The sequence below is a fragment of the Carcharodon carcharias genome, chromosome 12 (assembly GCF_017639515.1).
Source record: "Carcharodon carcharias isolate sCarCar2 chromosome 12, sCarCar2.pri, whole genome shotgun sequence".
Lineage (NCBI taxonomy): Eukaryota > Metazoa > Chordata > Chondrichthyes > Lamniformes > Lamnidae > Carcharodon > Carcharodon carcharias.
Genome location: NC_054478.1, coordinates 80,009,695 through 80,031,968, shown reverse-complemented (window position 1 = coordinate 80,031,968; position 22,274 = coordinate 80,009,695). Strand labels below are relative to the sequence as shown.

Below are 22,274 nucleotides of genomic sequence, written 5' to 3'. Positions count from 1 at the left end.
AATGGAGTGCAGTAAGTTCAGAGAGAGACAGGTTTCCAGGACTGTCACTGACCTCATCTCCTCTGGGGATCTTCCTCCCACAGCTTCCAACCTGATAGTCGCCCAAGCTCGGATGGCCCGCTTCTATCTCCTACCCAAAATCCACAAACAGAACTGCCCTGGTAGACCGATCGTCTCAGCTTGCTCCTGCCCCACAGAACTCATTTCTCGTTATCTTGACTCCCTTCTCTCTCCCCTTGTCCAGTCCCTTCCCACCTACATCCGTGATTCCTCTGACACTTTGTGTCACATCAACAATTTCCAGTTCCCTGGCCCCAACCGCTTCCTCTTCACCATGGACGTCCAATCCCTCTACACCTCCATCCCCCACCAGGATGGTCTGAGGGCCCTTAGCTTCTTACTCGAACAGAGGCCCGAACAATCCCCATCCACCACTACTCTCCTCCATCTGGCTGAACTTGTTCTCACGCTGAACAATTTCTCCTTCAACTCCTCTCACTTCCTCCAAATAAAAGGTGTGGTTATGGGTATCCGCATGGGCCCCAGCAATGCCTGTCTCTTTATGGGGATGTGGAACATTCCTTGTTCCAGTCCTACTCCGGCCCCCTTCCACAACTCTTTCTCCGGTACATCGATGATTACTTCGGTGCTGCTTCATGCTCTCGTTGGGACTTAGAAAAATTTATTAATTTTGCTTCCAATCTCCACCCCTTCATCATTTTCACGTGGTCCATCTCTGACACTTCCCTTCCCTTCCTTGACCTCTTTGTCTCAATCTCTGGTGATAGACTGTCCACCAATATCCATTACAAACCCACCGACTCCCACAGCTACCTCCACTACAGCTCCTCACACCCCGCTTCCTGTAAGGACTCCATCCCATTCTCTCAGTTCTTTCGCCTCCGTCGCATCTGTTCCGATGATGCTACCTTCAAAAACAGTTCCTCTGACATGTCCTCCTTCTTCCTTAACCGAGGTTTTCCACCCACGGTCGTTGACAGGGCCCTCAACTGTGTCCGGCCCATCTCCCGCGCATCCGCCCTCACGCCTTCTCCTCCCTCCCAGAAACATGATAGGGTCCCCCTTGTCCTCACTCATCACCCCACCAGCCTCCGCATTCAAAGGATCATCCTCCGCCATTTCCGCCAATTCCTGCATGATGCCACCACCAAACACATCTTCCCTTCACCCCCCCCTATCGGCATTCCGTAGGGATCGCTCCCTCCGGGACACCCTGGTCCACTCCTCCATCACCCCCTACTCCTCAACCCCCTCCTATGGCACCACCCCATGCCCACGCAAAAGACGCAACACCTGCCCCTTCACTTCCTCTCTCCTCACTGTCCAAGGGCCCAAACACTCCTTTCAAGTGAAGCAGCATTCCACTTGCATTTCCCCCAACTTAGTCTACTGCATTCGTTGCTCCCAATGTGGTCTCCTCTACATTGGAGAGACCAAATGTAAACTGGGCGACCGCTTTGCAGAACACCTGCGGTCTGTCCGCAAGAATGACCCAAACCTCCCTGTCGCTTGCCATTTTAACACTCCACCCTGCTCTCTTGCCCACATGTCTGTCCTTGGCTTGCTGCATTGTTCCAGTGAAGCCCAACGCAAACTGGAGGAACAACACCTCATCTTCCGACTAGGCACTTTACAGCCTTCCGGACTAAATATTGAATTCAACAACTTTAGGTCTTGAGCTCCCTCCCCCATCCCCACCCCCTTTCTGTTTCCCCCTTCCTTTTTTTTCCAATAAATTATATAGATTTTTCTTTTCCCACCTATTTCCATTATTTTTAAATATTTTAAAATCTTTTATGCTCTCCCCACCCCCACTAGAGCTATACCTTGAGTGCCCTACCATCCATTCTTAATTAACACATTCGTTTAGATAATATCACCAACTTTAACACCTATGTGTTCTTTTGTTCTATTGTTGTTGACATCTTTTGATGACCTGCTTCTATCACTGCTTGTTTGTCCCTACAACCACACCAACCCCCTCCACTTCTCTCTCACTCTCTCTCTCCGCCCCCCGCACACACCTAAAACCAGCTTATATTTCAACTCTTTCTTGGACTCAAACTCAAGTTCTGTCGAAGGGTCATGAGGACTCGAAACGTCAACTCTTTTCTTCTCCGCCGATGCTGCCAGACCTGCTGAGTTTTTCCAGGTAATTCCATTCACCACTATATTTGTTTCCTGTCACCCACCCAGCCTTATAACCATGTCTTTTTCATTCCATGGGCTTCAACTTTGCTGACAGCCCTGTTATGTGGCACTTTATCAAATGTCTTTTGGAAGTCCATATACACCACATCAATGACATTGCGCTCATCAACCCTTTCAGTTACCCTTATTGAAAAATTCAATCAAGTTAGTTAAACGCAATTTGCCTTTAACAAATCCATGCTGGCTTTCCTTAATTGATCACTGGATGACCAAGTGACTATTCATTTTATCCTAGATTATCATTTCTAAAAGCTTTCCCACCACCAAGGTTAAGCTGATTAGCGTGTAGTTATTGGGTTTATCCTTGCAATGTCATGAAGGGGTATTATTGGAAATTATTGTTAAATTGGAATTGTAGTAGGGACTGTGTCCATGTCTGTGTCTTAATGGATTAAATCCAGCTAGTCTGGGTACTTTGATATATAAGTAGTTTGAGACATTAATTAGATAAACATAAGGAGAAAAACGTAAGTAGAAGGTGGTAAAGTGTAAATTTGCATTTGTTGAATAAACCAATCAAAAGAATGAGTAAAATCTTGCACCTAGCTAGGAGACACCAAACAATGTATTTATATTACGAATAAAATTGGTAGAGTGGAAGGATTATTGTTAGGAGAGGTAAAAATAAAACCTAGTAATATAATGGAAAACCTACATTCAAAGGGGAAGCTAGGTATAAAACAGAAAGGAGTTTGTGAGAGTGAGAAGCATTTAAGACCTAACCAGCCTGTAAGCCTACTACTGTGTCTGCAAAGGACCTCATTTTGAATCCTAAGGTCAAATGTGCTTTGCCTGGTGTCTGTTTAAAGTCTGTGGTTTATTGTTGCCTTGGTGAAGATTTACCTGGGAGTGATTAACTTAGGGATTTGTTTAAAAGTTGTTATGGTAGTAATGTGCGTATGTTTAATTTGTTGTTAAATCAATAAATGTTTAATTTAGTTTTATATAAAAAAAACCTTTGAGGCTTGGTGATCATATTCCTGAATTCAGTGCTGCAACCCAAACGTACCAACTGAAAACAAAAATAAAAATACCTGGAAAAACTCAGCAGGTTTGACAGCATCTGCAGAGAGGAATACAGTTAACGTTTTGAGTCCGAATGACTCTTCAACAGAGTCATACGGACTCGAAACTTTAACTGTGTTCCTCTCCGCAGATGCTGTCGGACCTGCGGAGTTCTTCCAGGTATTTTTATTTTTGTTTTGGATTTCCAGCATCTGCAGTTTTTTGCTTTTACACGAATTGAAAATATAGGTGATGACAGTTGTTCAAGTTTCCCTCTGGGATTTAAACAACTCAGCCTTTGCCAACTGCTGTGTCATAACACAATCTTTTCTGAAAAGGGTGTAACATTTTCAGTTCTCTGGCACCCACCCTGTATGTAGGGGGATTGGAAGATTATGGCCAGTGCCTCTGCAACTCCCATCCTTGCCTCCCTCAGTGTTCTCTGGTGCACCTCAGCCAGTCCTGGTGACTTGTCAACTTTTAAGCACAGCCAGCTTTTCTAATACCTCGGGCTGGATTTTGGTTACCAAGTTGGGTAGCTCAAGTCAGGAAATCTCCCGATTTGGCAGTCCCACCTCGGTAAAAAGTACCGCAAAACATGTAATTTTCACTGCAGACAGTGGTGGGGCTGCAACATACAGTCGAGCTCACTGTCCCCAGAAGCAGAGCGTAGGCAGCAGAGACAGGTGAATGCCAAGGCTCGATGGTCAGAGGGCAGCCTTGGTTCTCTGGGAATTTGTTCTAGTTGTTTTAGAAGTTGTAAGACCCTCTAGCCCTTACCCCTCACACCCACTCTAACCCCCACCCACCATCCCTCAAGTCCTCCATGCCAACTCATGCCCACACCCAACCCGCCATCGCCGCTCATATGCTCCTTGTCACCTCCATTGCCACAATGGAGATGGAGAGAAGGAACATCACAGTAGCCCCATTTCCTTCTCCTGCAATAGAAAGCAGAGGTTCATTCCAAGCCCTATGTACATTTAAGAAACTTTTTGAACACCATTGCCCATTTAACATTGACTGCTTCTCTATTATCCCATCTAGCTTTGTAGCCCCACTGAATATTTCACCAATTGAAAAAATTAAATCAAGAGCAGAAGGAAGATTTGAAAGATTGGAGGTATGCAATCCGCAGGATAAATCTCGTACTCTGTACATCCCAAATTAGTACTTGCCTCACCTGTCTTGGTTAAGATCCACCACAGCAACATCATACCCAAAAGACGATGCCAGCCCTTCACCTTTCAGGACATGTTCAGTCATTAGGTTTCTCGTATGTTTTTCGATCTTTAGGAAAACAACAGCTCCTGCATGATTGGCTCTTGGTGCACCAGCTACAAAGGTCAGTGTGTCCTTTGATGTGATTCCTTTGCCCGAGTCCAGAGAAAAGCCTAACACAAAACAATAGGATCAACTTGCATATCCTAATCAACAAAACAGCCATGGGCAAACTAATAAACAAAGGCATTACAGCAAGGATCTGCATTAGATCTCCCATTGAACCAATACAAAGGAATTTCAGACCTTAGTATTTGATTCCCAATGTCAGTTGAGTAGACACTGGGAAAGAAATTGGGCTCGACATCCATATTTTGGGCACACGCTTGTGACGCAAAGCATGTTGGATGCCATCTTCATACGGGCATAGATGGCATGCAGTGAACATCTGACGGTAGTATGCAGTGCACATAGAACATCAATTTTGATAGCAGAACTACAATTTTTCAGCTCAATGGTTCAGCTGATGTTCTCTTTTAACCTCACACAGCTGAACACACCTGAAGCAGCAGGAAAGGACTCCTCATGCAGCATTATTTTAAAGGGATCATCAATTACTTTCAGGTTTTTGCTGGCTGATTTCATCATGAACACTGAACTTTGCATGGTGATGATGTTTTAAACTGTCCCTCAAATGAGAAGTAAAATAGGTAGTTCAGAAAGAAGGGGGGAGGTGCGGGGGATGAATTCCTGGTTAACACTTGAGTTTGGAGAAATGCCCATGTGACTTCAGGTTGCCATGCAAATGAGAATTGAGAAGGGAAAGAAAGTCAAATAGAAACCTATGGTGGCGTATGGAACAGTGGCAGTTTTAGCACCTTTCACAGAAACTCAGAACAGGAGAAAGTTCCTGCTTAAAAGCAGGCAGAAGAGAACTGGAACTCTCCCAGGAACAGGTCTTCTCTGTTCTGTAGGACATGGGGAGCAGAAGTAAAAATCTTTGGGAAAAATAGTTTTACCAGAGCAGATTAAACTGTTTACAGGGCTTGGATACCGAAATCTCTGGAAATCTGGATTGTTAGGATTGTCACGACCTGAGGGATAAGGGGAGTTCATCAAGTGGTGCCTTACTGGTGATAATCAGATATTTGGAAGACTCGGTAGGAGTGTAGCAGTTGACTATGGATACTGGAAGATTTGCCTCAACATGGCAAGAAGTGATTGAGCTCAACTGGAGAGCTGGGAGAAGCTTTTGGACTGACCTCTGATTCTACGTGTGCCCAAAGCATGGTGTAAAGTTAAAGAAATTTACCTTTTTTTAAAAAATTGATGTACCGTTTGCCTGTTGGTTGATGTTTTAGTTATTTTGATTTTAGTTTGTTACAGTAAGCCTTAAAGAGTGACAGTAAGCCTTAAAGAGTGAAATCTTATCTTTGGCTATTTTCATTGGGTTGTTTGGAAATTCATCTCCTCCAAGAAGTTATTGATTTCTACGGGAAGCGTAACAGTTTCATCTGGCTGTTCTACAATTCTACATATTTTGGTGCTCTTTATAGTTGTTTCATGTTTCAATAATCTACAGGAATTGGTGTGGCAGATGCTGAAGGACTTGTTGCTGACTTCAAGGTTTCTGCAACAACTAGTTGCTCCCAGCCATGGAAGCATTTGTGCATTAGTAGGCCTCCCTCTTGCAATAGAGCATGACTGAAAGCATGAGCAGAGGCCATGGTGATGACCCATGTACTTGGGAAAAGCATGCACTTTCTTTTTGTGCAATGTCAAGACTAAGGTTGACCACGTGTGCAGGAAGTGTCTTAAGCTGCAGCTACTTGAAATCTACATTTCGGAGCTGGAGCTTCGGCTGGAGTCAGGCTGAGATCTTCGTGGATAACACGTAGTTAGATGGTCACACCACAGGTAAAGAGTGCGCCAGCAGAAAAGGAATAGGTGACCGCCAGAGTAAGGGCACTAGGCAGGTAGTGCAGGAGTCCCTTGAGTCCACCTCCATCTCTAACAGGTTTTGGATACTGCTGACGGAAATGGTTTCTCAGGGGAATGCAGTGAGAGCTAAGTCTGTGGCACCATGAGTGGTTCGGCTGCACAGGGTGGGGGTGATGGGAAGAATGGGACAGCAACAGTGATAGGGGATTCTATTGCAAGAGGAACAGATAGACAGCCAGAGAAGTGACACCAGGATGGGATGTTGCCTCCCTGGTGCCAGAGTGAAGGATGTCACTGAGCAGCTGCGGGACATTCTGAACAGGGAGGGTGAACAGCCAGAGATTGTGGCCCATATCTGTACCAACGACATAGGTAAAAAGAGGGACGAGGTCCTGAAATCAAAATATAAGGAGCTAAGTTAAAAAGCAGGACCTCAAAGCTGGTGATCTCAAATTATTCCCAGTGCCATGTGACAGTTAGATCAGGAATAGGAGAATAGACCAGATGATTGCATGGCTGCAGAGATGGTGTAGGAGAAAGGGATTTAGGTTCCTGAGGCATTGGGACTGATTCTGGGGAAGATGGGACCTATATAAGCTGGATGGGTTACACTCCAGCAGGGCAGGGACCAATATCCTCGCAGGGGTATTTGCGAGTACTGTGAGGAATGGTTTAAACTCGAGCAGCAGGGGGATGGGAACATGAGCGAAGAGACACAATAGAGGGAAACAAAGATAGAAATGAATGACAGAAAAGTAGAAAGCAAAAGTGGAAGGCAGAGGAAACAAAGGTCAGCTGCAAATAGGGCCATAATACAAAAAAAGTGTAACAATTTTTAAAATACAAGTCTGAAGGCACTGTATCTGAAGGTATGGAACATTTGCAATAAAGATAGATGACTTAACAGTGCAAATGGATGTAAACAGGTGCGACACAATTGCAATTACAGAGACATAGCTGCATGGTAACCAAGGCTGGGAACTGAATATCCAAGGGTATTCGATATTTAGGAAGGACAGGCAAAAGGGAAAAGGAGGCATTGTAAGTTAAGGTGCAGACTCAAGGGGTCGAAGGGCTTCTTCTGCAATGAGAGATTCTGTGAAATCAGTGCAATAGTGAGGAAGGCTATTGGCTCATAAAATCTAAATGTAGAATCAGTCTGGGTGGAGCTAAGAAGCAACGAGGAGCAGAAAACAGTAGTCAGGGTTGACTACAGGCCTCGACAGTAGTGGCAAGGTAGGGGAAGGCATTAAACAGAAAATTAGAGATGTATGTATCAAGACTGCTACAGTAATCATGGGTGACTTTAATCTACATATAGACTAGGCAAACTAAATTAGCAATAATACTGTGGCGGATGAATTCCTGGGGTGTGCATGAGATTTTTTTTAGACCAGTACCTCGAAGAACCAACTAGGGAAGAAACTACCCTAGATTTGGTATTGTGCAATGAGAAGGGGTTAATTAATAATCTTGGTGTGTGGGTCCTTTAGGGAAGAGTGAACATAACATGATTTAATTCTTCATTAGGATGGAAAGTGAAGTAGTCCAATCTGAAACTAGGGTCCCAAATCTAAACAAAGGAAATTACAAAGGTATGAGGGGTGAGTTGGCTATGACAGATTGGGTAACTTCATTGAAAGGCATGAAGGTGGATAGACAGTAGATAAATTTAAAGGAACAAATGCATCCATTGCAACAGTTATACATTCTTTTCTGGTGCAAAAACAACAGGAAAAGTGTCCCAACCATGGCCAATGAAAGAAATTAAGGATAGTCTTAGATCCAAAGAAGAGTCAGATAAAGTTGCTAGAAAAAATAGCAAGCCTGAGGATTCTCTTTACTGTCACCTGCTTAACTTGCAGGGGAGAACCATGTTCGATGTGATCTGCTACATGATTCACAAAAGCCATGACGAAGAGCCAACTGTCCTTCTGGAATGTGATGCCACATACCTGATGCTGTTCAGAAGCATTTAAAAAGTTTATAACATTAGAAGGAAAGTGGGCATTTTTCTTTGTCCAGATCTTTCCTTGTGGACAATACTCCCATTTGAACAGTCAACCAAAACTGGCAGTGCTTTAGAAGTAAATGCAAAGAAGGTGGTGGTGTTTAGAATTCAGCAAAGAACGACTAAGAGATTGATTAAGAGGGGAAAAATTGAGTACTAGAGTAAAGTTGCAAGGAACATAAAAGCAGACAGTGAAAGTTTCTGTAAGTATGTAAAAAGAAAAATAATTAGTGAAGACAATTGTAGGTCCCTTACAGCCCAAACCAGGAGAACTTAACAGAGAACAAGGAAATGGCAGAGCAATTAAACAACTACTTTAGTTCTGTCTTCATGGAAAAGACACAAATAACTTCCCAGAAATGCTAGGAAACCAAGGATCCAGTGAGGAGGAATTGAAAGAAATTAATATTACTAAAAAAATGGTACTGGAGAAATTAATGCAGCTGAAAGCTGATAAATCCCCAGGGCCCGATAATCTACATCCCAGGGTATTAAAAGGAGGTGGCCATGGAAATAGTGGACGTGTTGGTTATCATCTTCCAAAATTTTGTAGATTCTGGAACAGTCCCGTCAGATTGGAGGGTGGCAAATGTAATCCCACTATTTAAAAAAAGGAGGGAGAGAAAACAGCAAATTACAGACCAGTTAGCCGAACATCAGCAGTAGGGAAAATGCTAGAGTATATTATAAAGGATGTGATAACAGGACATTTAGAAAATGTCAACAGGATTAGACAAAGTTAACATGGATTTATGAAAGGGAAGTCATGTTTGACAAACCAACTGGAGTTTTTGAGGATGTAACTAACAGAATAGATAAGGGAGAACCAGTGGATGTGGGCATATTTGGATTTTAAGAAAGCTTTTGATGAAGTCCCACGTAAGAGATTAGTGTGTAAAATTAAAGCACATGGGAATTGGGATAATGTGTTAACATGAATTGAGAATTGGTTAACAGACAGGAAACAAGAGTAGGAATAAATGGGTCTTTATTGGAGCGGCAGGCGGTGACTAGTGGGGTACCACAGGGATCAGTGCTTGGGCCCCAGCTATTCACAACATATATCAGTGATTTGGATGAGGGAACCAAATGTAATATTTCCAAGTCTGCTGATGACACAAAACCAGGTGGGAATAAGAGTGGTGAGGAGGATGTAAAGAGGCTTCAAGGCAATTTGGACAAGTTGAGCGGGTGGGCAAATACATGAAAAATGCAGTATAACATGCATAAGTGTGAAGTTATTCACTTTGGTCGGAAAAACAGAATGGAAAAGTATTATTTAAATGGTGATAGATTGGGAAATGTTGATGTACAAAAGGACTTAGGTGTCTGTGTATCCCAGTTACTGAAAGCAAGCATGCTGGTGCAGCAAGCAGTTAGGAAAGCAAATGGTATATTGGCCTTCATTGCAAGAGGATTTAAGTAGAGGAGCAAGGATGTCTTACTGAGCTGTACAGGGCCTTGGTGAGACCACACCTGGAGTAGTGTGTGCAATGTTGGTCTCTTTATCCAAGAAAGGATATACTTGCCATAGGGGGAGTGCAGCAAAGGTTCACCAGTCTGATTCCTGGGATGGCAGGGTTGTTTATGAGGAGAGATTGGGTCAACTAGGCCTGTATTTACTGGAGTTAAGAAGAATGAGAGGCGGTCTCATTGAAACATATAAAATCTGAAAGGGCTGGACAGATTAGATGCAGGGATGATGTTTCCTCTGGCTGGGGGGTCTAGAAAAAAGTGTCACAATCTAAGGGTACAGCGGTGGGCCATTTAAGACTGAGATAAGAAGAAACTTCTTCACTCAAAGGGCGGTGAACCTGTGGAATTCTCTTATTCCAGGTGGTTTTGGAGGCCAAGTCACTGAATATATTTAAGTAGTAGATAGATTTCTAGACTCTAAAGGCATCAAGAGGTGTGGTGAGAAAGTGGAAGTATGGTGTTGTGGCAGAGGATCAGCCACGATCATATCGAATGGTGGAGCAGGCACGAAGGCCTGAATGATCCTGCTCTAGTTTCTATGTCTCTATGAAGGGACAGGTAATGCCTCCAGCTATCAGGCAAAATACTGAGGAAGAGGAAGGAGGAGGAAGAGGAAGGCAGGTGGAAACATGGCACAACCCCTTTCCAATGGGCTGTACATTAAGAACTAATTTGATTGAGATACTAGCAACCATAATCTCAAAGACCCATTCATCACAGCCCATCAGCTTCCCTCTTTCACTAAGTATCACATCATCCTCTTTACCACGGTGCAAAAATATAAGCCACCGCAAATTCATAATTGATAACACGCCATACAGCATAGAAATATAAACTATTTTTAAAAAATGAGTTTATATATTGCTTGCAAGGCCAGTGTCAATTGCCCATCCCTAACTGCCCTCAGACGTGATTGGGGTGAGCGTCTTACTTGAACTTCTGCAGTCTAAGTGATGTAGGTATGCCTGTAGTGCTGTTATGAAGGGAGTTCTAGGTTTTGGGCCATGCAACAATGAAGGAACAGCAGTATATTTCTAAGTCAAGATTGCATCTGACTTGGAAGGAAAATTGCAGATGGTGGCATTCCCTTGTGTCAACTGCCTGTGTTCTGCATATTGTGGGTACGGAAGGTGCAACTGAAGATGTCTTGGTGAGTTGCTGCACTGCGTTTTGTAGATGGTGGACACTGTGCCATTGTGTGTGTCATGGAAGGAATGATTGTTTAAAGTGGTGTATTGGGTGTGAATCAAGAGCACTGCTTTGTCCTGGATGGTGTTGAGCTTTGAGTTTTATTGGAGCTGCACTTATTCAAGAAAGTAGAGAATACTCCAGCAGACATCTGATGTGTGCCTTCTAGGTGCTGGACAGGCTTTGGAGAGTCAAGTGGTGAGTTACTTGCTGCAGACTAGCTAACCTCCGGCCTACTCTTGTAGTCAGTGCACTAAAATGGCTGGTCCAGTTCAGGTTCTGGTCAATGACGACCCCCAGGATGTTGATAGTGGGGGATTCAGCAATCGTGATGCCATTAAATGTCATGGGGAGATGGTTAGATTTTCTCTTGTTGGAGATGGTCATTTCCTAACAATTACATGGTGTGAATGTTACTTGTCAATTATCAGCCCAAACCTAAATGTTGTCCAGGTTTTGCTGCAGGAAGGCATAGGCTGCTTCAATATCTGAGGAGTTATGAATAGAACTGAGCACTGCAATCAAGAGCAAACATCACCATTTCTGACTTTATGAAGGAAAGCTCACTGATGATGCAGCTTAAGATGTCTGGGCCTGGGAGACTATCCTGGGTGACTCCTGCAGCGATGTGCTGAGGCTGAGATGATTGGCCTCCAATAACCAAGACCATTTTCCTTTGTGCTAGTATGACTCCAGCCACTGGAGAATCTTCCCCTAATTTCCACGGATTTCAATTTTACTAGAGCTCTTTGATGCCATACTCAACCTTTATACCAAGGGCAGTCACCTCACCTCAGGCATTTAGCTCTTTTGTTCATGTTTGGACCAAGGCTGTAATGAAATATGGAGCCAAGTGGTCCTGGCAGAACCCAAACTGCATATCGATTATCAGGTTGTTTGTGAGTAGGTGTTGCTTGATAGCACTGTTGAGGTCACATTCAATCACTTAGTTGATGATTGAGAATAGACTGAAGGGGATGTAAATGGCCTAATTGGATGCATCCTGCTTGTTTTGGACAGGATACACTTTGGCAATTTTCCACATTAATCATGTAGATGCCACTGTACTAGAACAGCTTAGCTAGAGGTGTGGCTATTCTGGAGCACAAATCTTCAGTACAACTGCTCGGATGTTTATCACAGCCATAAACTTCCTATATCCAGTTCTTGGTAATACATGAAGTGAATTGAATTGACAGACTGGTATCTATAAAAGGTAGACACCTCAGGAGGAAACTGAAATGGATCATCCATTTGGCACCTCTGGTTGAAGATGGTTATAACTGCTTCAGTCAGGACTTTGGAATGATGGGGATCGGCTCCCCTTCATTGAAAATGGGGATGTTCATCAAGCTCCTCCTTCTGTTAGTTGTTTAATTGTCCACTTCATTCACAAGAGGATGTGGTAGCATTCCAGAGCTTTGATCTGATCCATTGGTTATGAGATCACTTAGCTCTGTCTTTAACATGCATGTAATGTTGTGTTGTAGCTTCATCAGGTTGACACCTCATTTTAGGTATGCAGTGTGCTGCTCCTTGCATGATCTTCTATACTCCTCACTGAACCAGAGTTGGTCCCCTGGCTTGATAGTAATGGTGGAGAGGGGGATATGCTGGGCCCAAGAGTTTACAGATTGTGGTAAAATACAATTCTGCTGCTGCTGTTGGCCCATGGGATCTCATGGATATCCAGTTTTAAGCAGCTAGATCTGTTCTGAATCCATCCTGTTTAGCACGGTGGCAGTGCTACACAAAAATGCATGATGTCCTCAGTGCGAAGATGGGACTTTGTCTCCACAAGGACTGTGTGGTGGTCATTCTTACCAACACTGTCATGGACAGATGCATCCACAATAGATAGATTTGCGAGGATGAGGTCAGGCAGGATTTTCCTCTTGTTGGTTCTCTTAACACTGGCCACAGGCCCAGTCCTGTAGATATGTAGCTAGCTCAGTTAGTAGTGATGTTAACCAGTCACTTTTGGCAATGGACATTGAAGTCCCTCATCCAGAGTTACTCTCAGTGCTTCTGCCAAGTGGCATTCAACATGGAGAAGTACAAATTGATCAGCTGAGTGAGAGCAGTAGGTGGTAATAACCAGGAGGTTTCCTTGCCCATGTTTGACCTGATGCCATTAGACCCTTGTGCATTACCTGAGTGCCCATCTTGCTTGTGCCTCGTGTCCTAGTGCTCTTATGTAGTCTACTACAATGGCTGCAGCATGGTTGGTGCAAGGCTGCTGAATTTCATCTTTGGGCCTACAAGGTCTAGCTTCAGGCTGCATCACCTTAGCTAGCTTACAGGTGACAGCAAGGGCACTGGCAGAGTGGCAGGGTGGGAGGATGAATGCTGTCATTCAGAGAGTGCAGTAGGCTTGTGTTCTATGGAGCCACTGACACTGTCCTGGGGAAGCACCTCAGCAATAGAATGTGTTAGAGGGCAAGATTGCTGTTCTGCTGCGATATGACGCAAGGCCCTTTGAACACTGATATCCGTGGCCATTATGGCAGCAATTTAACCTTTCATGACAGAAAGCTGACTTTGCATGAATTCAGCCTGAGCTTTTAACTGTAGCACTCAGTCTTTTGGTGGACTTGTGCTACAATGGAAAGTGAGGCATTGGCCAAACGCCTCAGTATGGTTGGGTCCACAACTGCCCCTGGAGTTGGCCACCACTTCCATGCTAGAAATGTTGGGCACGAAACCCTATGCCAATTTGGTGCTGGACTCCTCCATGCTCCTTGACATAGACTGCAGGCTTGCTAGCATCAAACATTTTACTGTGCATACCCAACTGCCTATTTCTATGGCTTTCCCTTGTTAAAGTTTTCATCTGAATCCACTGCAGCAGAACAAGTGTGTGACCTTGTCCTCCAATGAGCTGGCACCTATGCTATCCTTGTCCTCTGCTCTGGCTGCAGCACTTGTGTCCAGTGTCTCAGCACATGCAGGTGTTGCTTCTTAACTATCCTCTAAGATATGCACTGTTTCAGTATCTTAGCTGATGGCTGCAAATTTGAAGGCAAGTGATGGATGTCTTCACCATTCTCTTCTTAGGCTTCCTCCATGGCCTCACCAGGGTGCACTTCTTGGGTATCTGAAAGGACAAAGGACACTAGGTTGTATTGAGGGTAGGCGAGAGCAAATCATGAGGTGCATGCTTGCGCCATTTGAAGCTTGTAAATTAGAAGAGATTGCATGGGTGAGAAAGAAGTGAGATGTGAGAAGGATGATTAGGTATGAGGATAGCATTACCTTCAATGATTTCAGCCCCACTTCTGATCCCAGTTTCAATGTCTGTTCCAGTGATAGCCAGCACTGTCTTCTCTGTGATTAGTGTGTGCAGGCACACCGCTCCCTCTTCAGTTAGTCCAGTTGCCTTTGGCTGTGTGCCACCTTATTCTGGAAGAGCAAGGGCAGTGTGTCAGTGAATGTCGTCAAATCTGTTTGGATGTGGCTATCATAGTTGAATATAGGCAACGTGTGCAAGTTGCGAGTAGTGAATATGTAGCTTGCAGCAGTGCTAAGTGTGTGAAGATGAGGTGAACCACACGCATGTTAGGTATCAGTCCTGACTGATACAGATTGTTGACAGGGTAATGATGAGGGTATGCTGAATTGAGCAGTGGTTGAGACTAGTGGTGCAGCTTGTATCATTTGGCATTTGAAGATGCATTCACTGACCTTAACCATTCTTGAAGCACTGCTGTAAGGAACATATCTTTTTATTTCTGTTGGACTGTGGACTAGAATTACAATGACTGCAGGTTGAAAGATATGTCCACTGGAACAGGGTGAGAGATATTTACAATATTGCAGCCCTGGAACAGAGTGTGCCATGAAAGGCAAGATGGTGCCGGAAAGGAGTCCTGGACCATGGGAGCTGCCTCACAACAGCATTTTAATTGGCTCCTGACCAGGTGACCAAGGTTTAGTGTGACAAGCAGAGCAACAAAAAACTCCTGGCCTGCAAAGAGAAAACATTTTAAATCTTTTTTCCTCGTATCTCTATAACCTGCTCTCTTCCTGAGGAAACTCCTGTAAAAAGGAAAAGGGGAAAACCACTGTTAGAGACATTGAAAAGCAGGTTCTCAACCAGCGAGCCAAATACTGAAAGTGTTGGAAGACCACCCTGTGTCATCAACAAGAACTGAAAGGAATTTGGAAGACATCAATCAAAAGCAACCCATCAAATCCTGTAGTCCAGATTGGTGCTATTGAACTGTTTTATCCCACCCTTAAAATCCATGTTTTGTGTGTCTTATGTATCTTGTGCATGTATGTATAGGGATTTAAGGGGGTAGAGTTTACATTAGAGTGTTGGAAGTTAGCAGTTCATATTTCTTTCTTTTGCCACTTGTTAAAGACAATTTCTTCAATAAACAGTTATTAAGTTTACAAACCTGGTGCTCATATTCTATTAACCTAAATTAAAGAGTTAGATAGAATTGGGGCAATCTGGTGGTTTGGTCAAAGTTTTTACAGTTGTCTCAGCTCAGAGAACAGTAGGGCTTGATATTACAGTGCACTGGAGTGCAAAGGGACTTGGGAGTCCTAGTCCAGGATGCTCTTAAGGTTAACTTGTAGGTTGAGTCAGTAGTTAGGAAGGCAAATGCAATGTTGGCATTTATTTCGAGAGGACTAGAATATAAAAGCAGGGATGTGCTGCTGAGGCTTTATAAGGCTCTGGTCAGACCACATTTAGAATATTGTGCGCAATTTTGGGCCCTGTATCTCAGGAAGGATGTGCTGGCCCTGGAGAGGGTCCAGAGGAGGTTAACGAGAATGATTCCAGGAATGAAAGACTTAACATATGAGGAACGTTTGAGGACTCTGGGTCTATACTCGATGGAGTTTAGAAGGATGAGGGGGGATCTGATTGAAACTTACAGAATACTGAAAGGCCTGGATAGAGTGGACATGGGGAAGATGTTTCCATTAGTAGGAGAGACCAGGACCCAAGGGCACAGCCTCAGAGTAAAGGGAAGACATTTTAGAACAGAGACGAGGAGAAACTTCTTTAACCAGAGAGTGGTGAATCTATGGAATTCATTGCCACAGAAGGCTGTGGAGGCCAGGTCATTGAGTGTATTTAAGACCAAGATAGATAAGTTCTTGATTGGTAAGGGGATCAAAGATTACGAGGAGAAGGCGGGAGAATGGGGTTGAGAAACTTATCAGCCATGATTGAATGGCGGAGCAGACTCGATGGGCTGAATGGCCTAATTTCTGCTCCTTTGTCTTATGGTCTTACTATTCCCATTCCCTATGACATTGCATCCAGGTCCTCAGGATGAGGCACCTGGCATCGATCTCGGGGGAAGCAGATAGTCACAAGTCTTTTCACCATGCATCTGGGAGGGTCTCCTGGGCATCTGCAGATACAGGACAGCTCAGCTCATTCCCACCACCTCCACCAATATCTGCAGTGCGGCAGAAGAAAACCTGTTCTGCCACTTTTCTGCCTTTCTCAGATTGGATTCAGTTTACAGAGGATTCCTGGCACCTGCTTCAGCCACAATACACCAACAGGTGTAGGCTAACTTTAACACTGCTGGCAAGTACCAATTTTGCATCCTCCCCCTCACCCCCAACTGATATGTGCAATCAACAGTGCAGTTATATGTAAAAATCATGTAAATCAACAGGCATCACAAAGAGGGGCATGTTAGTGGGGTGGTGAAAAAGGCATATGGGACACTTGCCTTTATCGATCGAGGCATAGATTACAAAAGTAGGGAGGTCATGTTGGAGTTGTGTAGAACCTTGGGTGAGGCCACAGCTGGAGTACTGTGTGCAGTTCTGGTCGCCACATTATAGGAAGGATGTGATTGCACTGGAGGGGGCGTAGAGGAGATTCACCAGGATGTTGCTTGGGATGAAACATTTAAGTTATGAAGAGAGGTTGGATAGACTTGGGTTGTTTTCATTGAAGCAGAGAAGACTGAGGGATGACCTGATCGAGGTGTACAAGATTATGAGGGGCATGGACAGGATGGATAGGGAGCAGCTGCTACCCTTAGTTAAAGGGTCAGTCACGTGGAGACATAATTTCAAGGTGAGGGGCAGGAGGTTTAGGGGGATGAGAAGAAAAACTTTTTTTACCCAGAGGGTGGTGACGGTCTGGAATGCACTGCCTGGGAGAGTGGTGGAGGTGGGTTGCCTCACATCCTTTAAATGTAAGTACCTCGATGAGCATTTGGCACATCATGACATTCAAGGCTATGGGCCAAGTACTGGTAAATGGGATTAGGTAGGTAGGTCAGGTGTTTCTCATGTGCCGAAGGGCCTCTTCTGCACTGTGAGATTCTGTGATGTTGTGCTGCCTGCATTGCATCAATTGAGCATGGTTAATCAGGCATCGCTTTTACAGGAATCCAATTTAAACCCTTAAAAAAGTGTGTATAAATTTTATACACTTCAGTTAGGTCTACCCTCAGCCTCTCCTGTTCCAAAGAAAACAACCCTGGCTTATCCAATCTTTCCTCACATCTACAATTTTCCAGTCCAGGCAACATCCTCTTAAATCTCCTCAGTGCCTTCTCTATCCTGTAGTGCACTGACCAAAGCCGCACATATTACTCCATCGGTGGTCTGGTGTTTTATGCAGTTCCAGCAAAGTCTTCCTGCTCTCATATTCTATGCTAGTGTAGGCCACTGAGCCACGGGGATGATAGGCGAAAGGGATGTGGAGAAAGGACAGAGTCTTGGATGACCTCAAGTTTACAGGGGGTAGAATGTGGGAGACCAGCCAGGTAGCAGATATAAATCGGATAAATTTGTAACAGTGGAGGAGTCAATAAAGGTGGTGGTGAAGTAAAGTTGGGTGTCATCAGCATACACATGAAAACTAATGCTATCCTTTCAGACATTGCCAAGGGCAACAAATAGTTGAGAAACTGGAAGGGGCCAAGGACAGATCCTTGGGGAATAATGGCCAATGAGGTACAAACTGGATGTGAGCAACATCTTTTGGACTGCATTATAACAATCACACAGGTTCCAAAATTCCTGAAGCCAAAGAGGATGGAAAACAAGATTTCTGCCTTGATGGGCAGAAACTGGTTCTGCCCCACTTGTAGTGTTCCTTTCAATTTCAGTTTGATGTGGGGTCGTGGTGAGTTGAGAGCCGGCATTAGTCCCACTGACATCTTAACTCTCTGCTTGACTAAGGCAATCTATTCCAGAGATTAATTATCTCAGTCTGAAAGGACAAAGTGGAAACAAAGTCTCTCTTTTTTGGAAATTTGTTTTTTTTTCTTGGCTCAGACACAAATGGGTGCACATCACGCAGAACAGCCATGAGCTGTTCTGTCTTCTGGTATGCATATTGGAATGGGCACAGGTGAAATACCCTCCCCAGTTTTACAAATTACCCCAACCCCAGGAATTGGGATGAGGTCTACATTTTCAGGCGAGTGTGGACAAAATTTTATGCCATTGCACCAAGGCAGGAATTTCAGAGCCCAGGTACACAAGGCACTATTAACAGAACAGGTTATTTTTGTTTAAATACTCTGTTTATGTCTAGCATTGCTCACATTAAGAAAATCCCATTGGTTAATCCTTCTGTATTTATAATACACCATGGATTAAACCAAAATGAAGGATATCACAGACAAAAAAAAGCTGCCAGTCTTTCATTCCAACAACCACTTTTCAAGCAGATGTTTCTTCCCTTATGTTTTCAGAATGACGCTGAAGAATGCCTCACCCAAGGTATGGTCCAAACAAACTTCTCAAAGGGCTCTCTGGAAGGAAGTAATGTGGTTATCTCAGCTTCCTTCAAAATATCATTACTATTTTATTGAATTATTGACCCTTTATTTTAATGTTTCGTCTACTTGTATGTATGAAAGCTCCATGTTGCTCTCTATTCTGAGATGTGTCTTTCATCATGAAGAAATGCCCAGAACCTGATTGCATGGCAGGAGAAGAGGCAGCTTTTTCCTCAAGTGACCATACATACAACCATCACCACCCCCCACCCCTTTAGCAGGCATATTGAGCAAATGCCAGACAGAAGGTAGTCTATAACAGCCATTACTTGCCAGACATGGCTCTAGCTGTACGAGTGCCATTGTGTAATCCTTTACCCAGAAATTCAAGCACACAGATACACATGCCCACCTCTATCACTTCAGTACACTGGTAACTCTAGCCTGCCACACATTTGCTTTTTGAACGCAGATTCTAACCTAATGTTTAAGTCTAATCAAAGCATGAGATTTGCAACATATACTGTCACCAAGGGAAAAATTAATGGTAGACTATAAAAACACCTGTAATGTGAATCACTGATACGTTAAATATTATAGCACAGGAGACCATTCAGTCCAATATCACTAAATGAGCTACTAATGCCATGCATCTTGCCAGACCCTTTAAAGTATTTATTTTTCAAGTATCTATTCCTTTCTCTTTTAAAAGTCATTATACCTACCTAAATAGCTGTTAGCAGGAACGGGTATCAATTTTTCATCCCTAGTGTTTTCATCACCAACTTCATAGGGTCCATCATCAAAGATAATCTCCTCAATATTTCTGGATTCTACATGTACAATTCCTGAGGGAACAAACGTTTAAGCGTAAGCATGAGCATCTCTACCAGCAGCATTGGGAGCAGGTTACCTCACAGTGGACTTGTTCCCAAGGTATGTATACCATAAAATAAATTAGAACAAGAACTCCTACTCTATCACAGTTAAAATTATTTTGGACATATGATTAAATGAGGTTTGAAATATCTGTAAAATTATTTGTGTGGCTTAAATAGCTTTTCAAATCCCAAGATGAAAATAAATTGTATTCTATCAATACAAGCATTTTACAGTGTAATTACACTGTATAATCCAACTCTTTCATTATTGCAACTAAAAGACCATGTAAACTTTTACTTCTAGATGCTAGTATTGATTGATAAATGGACAAGGTCTATATTTTTCATCTGCTTTGACAATGCTGTTAGAAGTTTTATCTCGGCACGTCAGTATTCAGCAACTTTTAGCAAAAAGTACACCGTCTAAGATAAGGAATAAATTTGGTTGCCAGAGCCCATGCCTCAAACAGATGTTCTGTCCCTAACTTGTATATGCAAAGTACCAAATGCCCATTCGAGCTCCCATTTCAAGATTGGTTTGTCCATATCTCCATTAGCTGCATTCTGTAAAACTAGACCTGGAGGCAAGTTTTTCATATTTAACTATCTGAATGTGGAACCCAGGGGAACAGGTGCTCCTCCTGACAACGCATTTAATTAAAGCTATGCAGATGTTCAAACTGCCAGTAAATGATGGTCTCAACTTTCAGCTCGTCTGATCGACTTGCCTGATACAGGAAAGATTTGATAAGGTATCTAGTTGTATTATAGAATCATAGGGCAGGGTCTTTTCAGATGTTCCCTCTGGCTCTTTTGTCAATCACCTGAATGTAGAATTATTATCTACCAGAGATGAAGGGCTTGCCCTGTACCATGAGCCCAGTTTTCCTTTAGGTTCACATCTGTGATATGAAACACTTGGACCTTACCAGCAGGGCAAGTTTGATATACACAGTTGAGACAAGTGGAATCTTAATGCAACCTATAAGTGGCTCTAGCAACTCCATCCACAGCTGCTAATGGCTAATTCTCCACATACATCATCATTTTAAAATAAAGTGAAAGAAAACTTAAAATATTATATATTTTTTTAAAATTACAAGTTACCTTTCCAGTTGTAGGCACCTGGAGCCCCATACATGGAATAATTACTATCTCTGGTGAAAGCACTAGCTACACCTTGCTGACAAATACCAAATTTTTCATGACCCTGAGGTCGTCCAGCACAAAGTTTCACATTAGTATCAGTTTCATAATCCCGGAAAGCTAGGTCCTGGCTCAAAATATAGCACTGTCCAGTTACATCACGGGACTCCTCTGGTTTATCCACATGTCGCCTTTGCTCATATCGATGTGCGCAAACCTGAAATTACAAAATATTTTATATTTTTAACCCTAAATGTTAGCTAATAATAACAGCAATCTTCCATTGGTTTTTCTATTTAGTCCATCATTAAATAGCATCCTGCTCCGCTCTTCTAAGCTATTCAAAGATTAATTTTCCTGTTCTAATGTTCTTACATGACAACATCAGAACTGAAATCCTTCACAAGGATGACGTATGGAAAAAATAATAATTTTATAGAAGACATCAGTGCTGAGCTTATTCCTGCCCTTGCCTAACAGACATACGCGTACTTTCCCAGCAGGGGTCAAGGATAATATGATCAGTGAAACCCCAATAGCTAATCTATATTGCGCAACGGCTAAGTCAGCACAAATCAGCAGACAAACTTGGAGCCTTCCCACATTCTAAACCAACAGAAGGAAAGAGTATACACTGATTAACACTTTCGCTATGTTTTCACCAATGTCATACTTTCAATTTTGTTAAATTTATACAAGGGAAAAAAATAATTCATTAACAATTTTAGTAACAAAACCTGCAAAGGAATGCAAGTGGTGGTTAGATATGGGGAAGCCAGTGGAGGAGAAGGGAAGCAAAAACTATTACACAGTCCGCCCCTCCACTAGCAACACAGGGTGTGCGCCTTCTATGACTCAATCATTATCTTTCACACAGTGCCAGTCAGTAAAGATCACCAGATATTTTTGCCTGAATCTTCCGACATGGGGAGCCGCAACTGACTTAAGATGCTGATGCACCTCCAGACCCTGAGGAAGTTTTGATGCATGCCCATGCACGGTACTTATGGAGGAAGTTTAAACTTCTGATTATCAGATTTACCTTGCCTGGGCTGTTGCAGGTTTCCATATGACAGTTAGCTCAGATGGCTAGAACCACAGAGACATGGGCTGTTTGCCCTACACCTACCTTGGTTCTTACAGATTTACTCAGAGGGGATGGGGGTGAGCATTGTCAATGAGGGAGGGCTGGACGGTGTCAGGGGCGGCAACTTGATTTATAACAGTGTATTTCAACGAATTGAAGACAGATCTTAAGGGATGTGTCTTCAGTTCATGTTGAACAAAGGAGTGTGACTTCGTTGGAATTACATTCGTCACTTGGCCTCTGACTCTGCTCATCACAGCATCCCTGCTAGAGCCAGCATAGGAAGGTGCAAAGGCTCCAGTGCAAAGTGGTAAGTAGGCAGAGTAAATCGCTGTCAGCAGTGAGTGCACCCTCTCCACCTCTAACCA

General features: G+C 43.4%; 1 protein-coding gene across 2 annotated transcripts in view; it reads right to left on the bottom strand.

Moving 5' to 3' along the window:
* Positions 1-22,274, bottom strand: part of LOC121284803 (integrin alpha-6-like) — a 129,232-nt gene that overhangs the window by 58,611 nt on the left and 48,347 nt on the right. For both annotated transcript variants that reach the window (XM_041200497.1, XM_041200498.1), the window contains exons 4-6: positions 20,781-21,036; positions 19,518-19,640; positions 4,421-4,631 (exon numbers count right to left, since the gene is read on the bottom strand). In XM_041200497.1, the coding sequence (XP_041056431.1) occupies positions 4,421-4,631; positions 19,518-19,640; positions 20,781-21,036 (590 nt within the window). The remainder of the gene's footprint in view (positions 1-4,420; positions 4,632-19,517; positions 19,641-20,780; positions 21,037-22,274) is intronic.